Source organism: Schistocerca nitens, chromosome 7 (assembly GCF_023898315.1).
Source record: "Schistocerca nitens isolate TAMUIC-IGC-003100 chromosome 7, iqSchNite1.1, whole genome shotgun sequence".
Classification (NCBI taxonomy): domain Eukaryota; kingdom Metazoa; phylum Arthropoda; class Insecta; order Orthoptera; family Acrididae; genus Schistocerca; species Schistocerca nitens.
The window spans coordinates 90,751,466-90,763,858 of record NC_064620.1 but is presented as its reverse complement, the minus strand read 5'-3'; the positions used below and the strand labels follow the sequence as shown (position 1 = coordinate 90,763,858).

Genomic DNA, 12,393 nt, shown 5'->3' with positions numbered 1-12,393 from the left:
TTATGGCATGAGACGAATAGTTTCATACGATTTTGTGTAGTACATACTTCTATTATGCGAAAATTTAGGTTATGATGAAAAAAGCGCGTATTTTGCAAATAACTTGGTTAGGAATAGGTCTAGTGCTTGCAACTGGTGTCCTGATTAACGAAAAGAGCGGAGAATGCAATTGAATGATATCACAGCAGCAGTAGGCCATGTTTACTTACCCCCTGTATTGATGAGGTGGCACAGAGATTAAGACCCTAGACACGTATCGGGTGAAAAAGAGGGAATCATTTTGGCTAGGTCCTCGAGTTTGGATACAATGCACGTGAGTTCGTCCAACTACGGGTCAGTGATGCTGCATTCTACTGATACGCTAAATGCTAACACTCTTCCTCTCTTTCCAGGTCTTCTTCTTCGTCTTCACTTCATGTATAAGAAAAATTGCCTGCTACGCTATTCAATGTCTTATAAGGCCTTCTCACACTTCTTCTTCCAGTGCATTTATAACTAAGAACCTTTGTCGAGAATCTTTCTCCACCCATGAGGGCTATATGTTCTTTTCATTTTCTCCCGTTTTACTTTTTTTTTTGTTAGGTTATACGAAGTGATTTGCTGATGATGTTTCAGGGGTGGTAGATAAGGGTAAATGAATAATTAGGAGGTAAGGGATCGTGGTCCAGAAACAACAGAGTCAAAAGATATAAGTGAAGGTGAACATGGGTTTTAATGTGCTTACCGTAAGAGCTATGAGTACTTTTTTACCTTTGCTGCTGTGAAGCACATCTCATCCACTAACCAAGTTGTTACTTCCACGGTTTTATAAAACTTCAGCTGGATTTCTTTCCTGGCTTTCTTCTTCAGATTATTTACAACAGTTCCACATAAGGAAGTAACTTTTTTGAATTTTTGGCCGCCACGAGGTTGTACTCACATGTGACGTCGCATCTCAGATGTTTAGAGTATTTGATTTGCTTCAAGATTTTATTATTCAGTACTATGCCACCACTTCCTCTTTATCTGTAGAAAATTGTAGGTGTGTTCTTAGCTTACCTGCAAAAACTAACACTCTTTCATCTATCCAGCTCCCCATCCTCTCTGCACGTGCCATTACCAAGGCACCTGTTCCCACATACTTTCGGAACACCCCCACTAGCCGACCCCTTCTTTGGTAGTCATTTTCTACAAATTTTTTCTCGCTAATCCCAAAATAAAAAGTAATATTAGGATTTAGTCTCCCTTCAACGATGTGGTTATTAGAATCCGAGTACAAGGAAGGATGGGAAAGGAAATCAGTCCTTTGCAAGACAAACAATTCACCTTAATCTGTTTAGGAAAGCACAATACACCAACATCCGGATAATTGGGAGGGATTTCGATCTATGGTCCTCATAATTCGAGGCCTGTGTCTCAGCCTCTGCACCACCTGGCTCGGTAACTTTTCTGCCTGGAAGGTGTGGGCTTTTCTGCCCGTGGTGTGACGCACCTGCTCAGCAGTCACAGGAGGCGCTCACGCACGCAGGCACGTGAAGATCCCGGCGCTGAACGACTCGCAGTACATCGGCATGAGCGTGTACAGCGTGGTGATCACCAGCGGCATCGTCGTCGTGCTGGCCAACCTCATCTCGGAGCGCGCGACGCTCGCCTTCGTCACCATCACGGCGCTGATCCTGACGTCGACGACGGCCACGCTGTGCCTGCTCTTCCTGCCCAAGATGCTGGCCATCCTGGGTCGCGCCGCGCACGCCGACCCCATCGTCGAGAGCATGGGCCTCAAGATAGAGTGCAACACCCGCAGGTAATGCCTCATACACTCTACCCTGCTCCAGCCTCTTACCGTCGTGTTGAGCAACACGCGGCTCGCGGTGTGCTTCTGCTGGAGAACGCACCACCGCTGAGACGAATATTTGGTATCGACGCTTCATGCCACCTACTTTAGATTAGATTCAGCTTTCGTTCCATGTTGTTGTTGTTGTGGTCTTCAGTCCTGAGACTGGTTTGATGCAGCTCTCCATGCTACTCTATCCTGTGCAAGCTTCTTTATCCCCAGTACCTACTGAAACCTACATCCTTCTGAATCTGCTTAGTGTATTCATCTCTTGGTCTCCCTCTACGATTTTTACCCTCCACACTGCCCTCCAGTACTAAATTGGTGATCCCTTGATGCTTCAGAACATGTCCTACCAACCGATCCCTTCTTCTGGTCAAGTTGTACCACAAACTCCTCTTCTCCCCAATCGTATTCAGTACCTCCTCATTAGTTATGTGATCTACCCATCTAATCTTCAGCATTCTTCTGTAGCACCACATTTCGAAAGCTTCTATCCTCTTCTTGTCCAAACTATTTACCGTCCATGTTTCACTTCCATACATGGCTACACTCCATACAAATACTTTCAGAAATGACTTCCTGACACTTAAATCTATACTCGACGTTAACAACTTTCTCTTCTTCAGAAACGCTTTCCTTGCCATTGCCAGTCTACATTTTATATCCTCTCTACTTCGACCATCATCAGTTATTTTGCTCCCCAAATAGCAAAACTCCTTTACTACTTTAAGTGTCTCATTTCCTAATCTAATACCCTCAACATCACCCGACTTAATTCGACTACATTCCATTATCCTCGTTTTGCTTTTGTTGATGTTCATCTTATATCCTCCCTTCAAGACACCATCCATTCCGTTCAACTGCTCTTCCAAGTCCTTCGCTGTCTCTGACAGAATTACAATGTCATTGGCGAACCTCAAAGTTTTTATTTGTTCTCCATGGATTTTAATACCTACTCCGAATTTTTGTTTTGTTTCCTTTACTGCTTGCTCAATATACAGATTGAATAACATCGGGGAGAGGCTACAACCCTGTCTTACTCCCTTCCCAACCACTGCTTCCCTTTCATGTCCCTCGACTCTTATAACTGCCATCTGGTTTCTGTACAAATTGTAAATAGCCTTTCGCTCCCTGTATTTCGTTCCATAGACCCAACAAAAGAGATGATTCTCGTGGGTGTGGAACATGTCAGAAAGTATAAACATAACACCCACTACCCTGATTATTTGCCAGGAGATTGTCAAAATAGGTGAGTATATTACAGTAAACTGGAATTGCTAATATTTACAGAATTAATACGCAGTCAGAATGAAATATAATTACGCACTTTTAATAAATTTATCGTACACAGAATACCTAATCTTGACTGTTGTGACCAAGTGCTGTCAAAGCTGAGATGTAACAGACATATTTACATAAGCAGATCTAACAGTCCCAATTAAGATATTCATCTATAGAGTGGAAGGAGTCGCCTATCAAAACGTCTTTCAAACTCTGTTTAAACCGTGCTTTAGCTGAAACCACCGCAGTGTCAATGTTACTGAATGTGGCGCACGGTGCACCGGTGGCTACTACCTGAGTTCTCTAACGGCAAAATCAAAATAAACGACAACATACAGCTGTGTCTGTATCCATAAATTTATTTACCATTACTAGTTCTGATATCAGAACCTGACAATCTGCACGTAAATGTGTAGTACCTAATATCCTAAATTATAAACATTATTTAAATAAAAACTGTTTATTATAACACGTTTTTAAAACGCACTAAAAGGTATAAAATAATTTCTCCTATCCTCAGACGGATTCCTGATTTGTGCTCCTAAAATTTTAATAGCTATGAAAATACTTGTAGAATTTAAAACGATAAACGTGGAAGCGCTCTATAGATAATAGTGCGAAGGTGAACTATTCATGTATCCTCTTCTCCCTCTTCTTCTTATTCCTTCTCTCCTGCGCCTGCAGTTTACATAAGGTCATAATACATCTTTTTTATACTTTTACAAAATTAGATACTAATACTTTATTTCTCACTGTTCTTACAAATACACAAGGCAAGCTTGTTTCTGCACCTGTCCTATTTTCAAGAGTTCCTGCTGACTTCACATTTATAAATCCAGCGTCATAAGGAACGCTGCAAAATGGTACAAATCCAGAGACAAGTTTGTCTAGTACCTTTGTAATAACAGCAAGATATAAAATATTTGCATCCAATTTTGTAAAAGTATAAATAAGGTATTCGTGTATCAGTTATGTATTCATGGACCCCACGCTTTTCGTTTTAAATTCTACAACTATTTTCACAGCTGTTAAGGATTCACAATCACAGACTTTCTGGAGTATTTGTATAGGGTTAGAAATCTGTATGGGGCTAGAAGAACTAATTTTATACCTTTTAGTCCGTTTTGAAAACAAACATATTATATTAAAAAGTTTTTTGTTTAAATAATTATTTTCTGCTCTTTACGCACGTTTTCCATGCTGTTGTGTGCATGTGTGTGTGTGTGTGTGTGTGTGTGTGTGTGTGTGTGTGTGTGTGTATGTGTGTTTCTACTGATAATTTTTCAATCGATTTTTGATGAGATTAGAACAGAGACTTGTGGTAAATATCAAGACATTTTCAATTTCTCTTGACCTAACTCAACCAATAAATTGCTTCCTCCTACGATTATCTCAGGAAAGGATCTTGGAAGCAAAAATTAGAGAGGATTGAGCTCACAAGGGAACTGATTATAAACCGCTCTTACCACGAAACTTTCGCAAGCGGAATAGGAAATGTAGTAACGAGCGGTAGTGCTACAAGTACCCTCCGCTACACACCAGACACGAAAGCGGGTTAATATTGCATTGTTATCGAGTTTCAGCTATACTGAAAGTATCAAAAATGTAGCTCATCGGGAAGTACTTTTAAAATTAATTGAAAATTTGCACCGAACAAACAGCCAAAAAACGACCTATTAAAAACGTGAAAAAAGCTATTTGCTAACGTTTCGCAACGTAAATAAAAACTACTTTTGCAGTATTGTAGATTAATAACAGTTTTTGTTTATGGTATTAATTATTTTCATTATCAACTATAAACGGGCGACAGAAGAATTTATCCAGCATATTGATAGTTATTGGTTAAGTCTTAAATTTTTAACATAAAAGATATTTCTGGTGCATTTTTGGATGCTGATTTCCAGTAAAGTGCGTATAACGATCAATCACAAGCAGTTTTGACACAAATTGAGTATTTCGCTGAGGTATTCAAAATGTACTCCTGTGATCATCATAAAAGCAGTATTGTTTCATGATTTTTGCAGTTTTACCTGCTACATGAAGTTGTTTTATTTCATAGTTTGTGATACAGTTGCATCCCTATGGGACATCCGTGCAAAAGAATAAATCTGGCCTAGTAGAACGCATGAAGTTGGAGGAAAAAACGTAGTATTCGATTCTTTGGTGGCCCAAGAAGTACTCCTGCCTCTGCTTCACGTAACATTTGAATTTATGAAGCAATTCATTCAAGTACTAACGAAAGACAGTAATACTTTGAAGTAGGTGGGAAGCAGGTTTGCAAGGCTACGGATGCCAAGCTGAAAAAGGGAATTTTTGTCGGTACTGGCTTTCGGAAACTAATGAACAATGAAACATTTGAAGACCAAAAGCATTGAAAGATCAGCTGCGATATTTATTAAAGAAGTTGTCAAGAAGTTTCTCGACAAAGACACTTATTACAAAAATATAGTATAAACAGGAACTTACTTTATAACGTCTAAGCATTCCCTCAGTGAGCTGGGACCTGCGCTTCTTGCGCTCCCACACCAGCTATTATGCAGAAAACTAGGTGGTGTGAGTGGAAAAAGCATTACGTTACATCAAGAGGGTAAAGAAGTGGAACGAAGGTACCAAGTCCGATGCGATGGTTGCATGGTAGCTGACTATCCCTGGAGACTACACAGGGACTGCACTCAAGAAAAACTCAGAAATGGAGTTTTGAAAGGAAAAATAGGAGACACTAAAACTGAGGCCTTTTTATTACACCGAAGAGCCAAAGAAACTGGTACACATGCCTAATATCGCACTCAGAAGTGCCGCAATACAACATGGCATGGACTCGACCAATGTCTGAAGTAGTGCTGGGTGAATTGATACCATGAATCCTGCAGGGCTGTCCATAAATCCGTAAGATTACGGGAGGAGGAGATTTCTGAACAGCAGGTTGCAAGGCATCCTAGATATGCTCAGTAATGTTCATGTCTGGGGAGTTTGGGGGCCAGCGGAAGTTCCTAAACCCAGAAGAGGGTTCCTGGAGCCACTCTGTAACAATCCTGGACGTGCTGGGTGTCGCATTATACTGCTGGATTCGCCAGTCTGTTGGAATGCATAGCGGACATGAATGGATGCAGGTGATCAGACAGGATTCTTACGTACGTTTCACCTGTCAGAGTCGTATCTAGATGTATCAGGGGTCCCACACCACTCCAAATGCACATGCCCCACACCATTACAGAGCATCCGCCAGCCTTAACAGACCCCTGCTGACATGCAGTATCCATGAATTAATGAGGCTGTCTCTTTGCCCGTACACGTCCATCCGCTGGTTGCAATTTGAAACGAGATTCTTCCGAGCAGCCAACATGTTTCCAGTCCAGTGTCAGTGTCGACGGGCCCAGGTGAGGCCTAAAGCTTTGTGTCGTGCAATCATAAAGGGTGCACGAGTGCGTCTTCATCTTCGAACGCCCATATCGGTGATGTTTCGTTGAATATTTCCCACGCCGACATTTGTCGATGGCCCAGCATTGAAATGTGCAGCAATTTGCGAAAGGGTTGCACTTCTGTCATGTTGAACGATTCTCTTCAGTCGTCGTTGGTTCCGTTGATGCAGAATCTTTCTCCGGCCGCAACGATGTCGTAGATTTCATGTTTTACCGGATTCCTGATCTTCAACGTACACACGTGATATGGTCGTACGGGAAAATCCCCACTACAGATGCAGTGCCCCATCGTGTGCCGACTATAAAACCACGTCCAAACACACTTAATTCTTGATAACGTGCCATTGCAGCAGCAGTAACCGATCTAATAACAGCGCCAGACACTTGTTGTGTTATATAGGTGCTGCCGACCGCAGTGCCGTACTCTGCCCGTTTACATGTCTATCTGAATACGCATGCCTATACCAGTTCATTTGGCGCTGCAGAGTGATACTGAAGAGTGTAATCCTTCAATATAATGTTAGGACTGCCTTATTTTGCCACATATTTTTCAATAAAGGTATTTTGTAAATTACACTGTTCAGCCAGAACATTATGACGTACCTAACAGCCGGGACGTCCACCTTTGGCACGGATAACAGCGGCGACGCGTCATAGCATGGAAGGAATGAGCCCTTGGAAGGTCGCTGGAGGGTGTTTGCGCCACATTTGCATATCCAAGTCACCTAACCCCCGTAAGCTCTGGGAAGGGGGCGATGAACTCTGACGCCACGTCAATCACATCCAAGATAAGTTCCATACAGTTCAGATTTGGTGAGCTGTGGGCCAACATATCAAATGGAACTCGCCACTGTGATTCTCGAACCACTCCAACACACACCTGGTCTTGTGACATGGCGCATTATCTTATTGAAAAATGCCACTGCCGTCAGGAAACATGATCGTCATGAAGGGGTCATTTTTAGTTCCGCCACAGTTCGCCGTCTGTCCTGTTTTACCAGTGTGCCCAGCCTACGACGTCCGACATATGTAATGAGCGATGGCCGTCCAGCCCCGCAGCGTCTAGACGTGGTTTCACCGCGCGTTGAAGACACTCACCGTAGCACTCCTCGAACATCCGACAAGTCGTGCACTTTGCGAAATGCTCGTGCCGAACCTCCATGCCATCACAGTCTGCCCTCGGTAGAACACAAACAGATCGCGCATCTACCCACTGTACACACGAACAGCACGGTCGCTGGTATTACGTTCATCGTGCGTGTGTCTGACCAGCAGTCATTCCTCGTCAGGTGACGCTGCTATCGCTTGGACGCGTGTATATCGATAGCAGGTCGGTGCTCATAATTTTCTTGTTGGTCAGTGTATGTGATCAGTGTGGATTTTCCGAATATCATCATTAAATTGTGAAAAATCCTTACGTGTTACTCAGAAACTCTTGGTATTTCTGAATTTAGCATATGGAAAACATGAGTATCACCTAAAATGATTAAAAAACTGCAAAGTATAAAAATGGAGACATGCGTAATCTGACAGAAACATTAAAATTTAAAGAAAATTAACGAAGTCCTTTAATGCCTAGATAAAATTTACATGAAACAATGTTTCCGTGTCTAGACGGCATATACACTGCTGGCCACCGTAAATGCAACACCCTGAAGGAAGCATCCGAATCAAGTGAAATTTACACCATGGGTTTGCAGCGATGAGATATGCAACTGATTAGTATTTCAGCGCAGACGCACATCACGCGCGCCTGTGGCGCCACCTCATAGCGCCATTTAAGGCTTGGCGATTTCGTCAAGTGTACGTTCGGCACGTGGGTTTACCTTGTGGTTGTTTCACAAGACGATCAGTTATGCCTCGTAGACAACAGCGAACATCTTTTGATCAAGTATCCGAGTTCGACAGAGGAAGGCTAGTGGCTTACCGAGATTGTGGATTATCATACAGAGAAATCGCTAGTCGTGTTGGACGAAACCAAACAAATGTAATGCGGATATGTGGCCGTTGGATGCAGGAGGGTACGACGGACCGACGTGGTCGATCGCATTCACCTCGGTGCACCACTGCACGTGCTGATAGGCAAACTGTGCGCATGGCAGTGACGGATCGCTCAGTGACATCCCGAACCATAGCACAGCACATTGCGTCTGTAAGCATCATCCAGTGTCTGCGCGTATCATTCGACGCCGTTTACAGCAGAGTGGTCTGTCCGCAAGACGTCCATTGCTTCGTCTACCATTGACGCAGAACCACAGACGTCTCCGTCGCCAATGGTGTGATGACAGACGGATGTGGACGGCAGAATGGAATGACGTTGTCTTTACTGACGAGGCACGCTTCTGTCTGCAGCACCACGATGGTCGGATTCGAGTGAGGAGACACCGTGGAGAGAGGATGCTGGACAGCTGCATTATGCACCACCACACTGGTCTTGCACCGGGTATTATGGTATGGGGCGGTATTGGATATTACTCTCGCACGCCTCTAGTACGCATTGCCGGTACTTTAAATAGCCGGCGCTACATATCCGAGGTGCTGGAGCCAGTTGTCCTTCCTTACCTTCAGGGCTCGACCACAGCCATATTTCAACAGGATAATGCGTGACCACACGTGAACGCATTGTCCAAAGGTTCTTCGTCAATAACCAGATTGAATTGCTTCCCTGGCCGGCTCGCTCTCCGTATCTTTCGCCGATAGAAAACATGTGGTCCATGGTTGCTCAACGTGTGACCCAGATTACATCCCCAGCTGCCACACCAGATGATCTTTGGCAACGTGTGGAAGCTGCTTGGGCTGCTGTACCCCAGGAACACATCGAACGTCTCTTTGACTCAATGCCGAGACGTGTGGCAGCGGTGATCTCCAACAATGGCGGCTACTCTGGCTACTGATTCTGGCAGGAACCACATATCACAGACGTCTGTAAACGTAATCATTTGATACTTGGTCAACATGTTATCTACAAAATAAATTTTGTTGTGCTACCTCTTGTCTTTCTTGGTGTTGCATTTACGGTGGCCAGCAGTGTACATCAAACAACAACATACCACCTCCTTCCATATTCCGGCCTGTGTCTGAGTTTCGGGTAATGGGAAATTTCCGCTCGCATCACTGTCGGCATTTGATTACGTATCATTATTTTTTCTCGTAGGTAGAGCAGGTCGCGGACTTCGGTTTATTCGTAGAATACCAGAAAAATGCAATCAATCAAATGGCTCTGAGCACTATGGGACTTAACATCTGTGGTCATCAGTCCCCTAGAACTTAGAACTACTTAAACCTACCTAACCTAAGGACATCACACACATCCATGTCCGAGGCAGGATTCGAACCTGCGACCGTAGCAGTCCCGCGGTTCCGGACTGAGCGCCTATAACCGCTAGACCACCGCGGCCGGCTGCAATCAATCTCCAAAGGAGATTACTTGCGAAGTACCCGTGTAAATCATCCTACAATTTTGCTCAAGTGTATGGGATCCGTATCACCTAGCGATTCCGAAGATATCAGACAAAGGCAGCAACAATGCAGCAAAAGTAACATGGACATGCTCAAGAAACTGAACTGGCAGTCGCTTGGAGACACAAACTGCTTACAAAGTTTCAGGAACCAGTTTTAAGTAACGAATCTAAAAATATACTACAACGCCCTAATATCTCTCCTGTAGGTAGTGCTTGAATAGTACAGTTTCTTGAGTTTCTGCGCGTAAATTTAAAATCTAATAGCCACAGTTCTCGCGTTTTCGTTTGCGTTAGAAAGGAAACCGATTTTGTGACATATTACAAGTTCCTAATCACTGGCGAATTATTTAGTTTCACCTGAGTGCTTCGGTATTTAGGTTTTTAATATCTCCGTATTACTAGACACAGTTCGTGCGTTTTCGTCAGGGTCTACAGTAGAGCTGCGCAGCACGTGCCGATATCCGTTTATCTGCGTAGTTTAGTTTTCCACGGTCTTTAGTATGGATAGGGACTGCGACTGTTGTGTGCGGATGCGAGCCGAGTTGCTGACACTTCTCTCTCAGCTTCAGGCTGTGATGGCTTCGGTTACACAGCTTGAGGCTGCAGTGGATGGGCACCACTGTTGTGGGCCTGCCGTGGGGATCCAACGGACGTCCAGCGCGTCAGAATCCTCCGATCGGTCCTCACCGGTGGCCAGCCGAGCTACTGCTCGTACTGAGGCTGGCCCCTCACCTGTGGTCGAGTGGGAGGTCGCCCCGGTGCGAAGCAGGCGGCGAAAGACTTCCCAGGCGGCAGCACGTAAGGCCTCCTCGGTTTGTCTGACAAACAGGTTCCAGTTGCTGTCTGTAGCTGACATTGTCGCTGCGCCAGATTCTGTCACCTATCCTGTTTCAGAGGAAATCACTCAGCCTGCAAGATCCGGGCAATCGCAGAGGGTGGGATTATTGGTATTTGGGAGCTCCAACGTTAGGTTGAAAATGGTTCAAATGGCTCTGAGCAGTATGGGACTCAACATCTGAGGTCATCCGTCCCCTAGAACTTAGAACTACTTAAACCTAACTAACCTAAGGACATCACACACATCCATTCCCGAGTCAGGATTCGAACCTGCGACCGTAGCGGTCCCGCAGTTCCAAGCTGTAGCGCCTAGAACCGTTTGGCCACACATGCCGGCTCCAGCGTTAGGCGCGTTATGGGGCCCATTAGGGACTTGGCTGACAAGAAGAGTAAGAAAACTAATGTGCACTCCGTGTGCATACCAGGTGGAATCATTCCAGATGTGGAAAGAGTCCTCCCGGATGACATGAAGAGCACAGGGTGCGGCCAACTGCAGGTGGTTGCTCACGTCGGTACCAATGATGTGTGTCACTTTGGATCAGAAGAGATTCTCTCTGGTTTTGAGCGGCTAACAGAAGTGGTAAAGGCTGCCAGTCTTGCTTGCAAGATAAAAGCAGAGGTGACCATCTGCAGCATAGTGGACAGGACCGATTGCGGACCTCTGGTACAGAGCCGAGTGGAGGGTCTGAATCAGAGGCTGAGACGGTTCTACGACCGTGTAGGCTGCAGATTCCTCGACTTGCGCCAAAGGGTGGTTGGGTTTCGGTTTCTGCTAAATAGGTTAGGTGTCCATTATACGCAGAAGGTGGTTACACGGGTAGCAGGGGCTATGTGGCATGGCCTAGTTGGTTATTTTAGGGTAGAGGGTCTCGGGAAAACACAAGAAGGGCTTCAGTCACGAAGGGAGCAGCGAAACACAGGAAGAACGTAGATAAAGGAACCATTGGTATAACCGTTGTAAATTGTCGTAGCTGTGTTGGGAAAGTACCAGAGCTCCAAGCGCTAATAGAAAGCATTGATGCTCAAATCGCTATAGGCACTGAAAGCTGGATAAAGCCGGACATAAGCTCAGTCGAAATTTATGCGAAGAACCTAACGGTGTTCCGAAAGGAGAGGCTAAACACGGTTGGCGGTGGCATGTTTGTGGCTGTCAGAAGTAGTTTGATTTGCCGCGAAATTAAAGTAGGTACTTCCTGAGAGTTAGTATGGGAAGAGGAAATTGTTTGCAACTGGAATAAAATAATAATTGGATCCTTTTACCGACCTCCCAGTTCATATAATACAGTTGCTGAAAGGTTCAAAGAAAACTTGAGTTTGATTTCAAACACGTATCCGACTCATACGATAATAGTTGGTGGTGACTTTAATTTACCATCGATATGTTGGCGGAAAAACATGTTTAATTCCGGAGGTACGCATAAAATATCACCCGAAATTGTGCTACACGCATTCTCTGAAAATTATTTCGAGCAGTTAGTTCATGAGCTCACACGAATAGTAAACGGTTGTGAAAACACACTTGATCTCTTAGCAACAAATAATCCGGAGTTAATAACGAGCATCAAAATCGATTCAGGGA

The 12,393-nt window shown here is 44.4% G+C and overlaps 1 protein-coding gene across 1 annotated transcript in view; it reads left to right on the top strand.

Annotated features, from left to right (window-relative positions):
* Nucleotides 1-12,393, top strand: part of LOC126195486 (gamma-aminobutyric acid type B receptor subunit 2-like) — a 367,244-nt gene that overhangs the window by 248,745 nt on the left and 106,106 nt on the right. Inside the window, exon 13 of the mRNA XM_049934114.1 lies at nucleotides 1,508-1,783. Coding sequence (XP_049790071.1) covers nucleotides 1,508-1,783 — 276 coding nt within the window. The remainder of the gene's footprint in view (nucleotides 1-1,507; nucleotides 1,784-12,393) is intronic.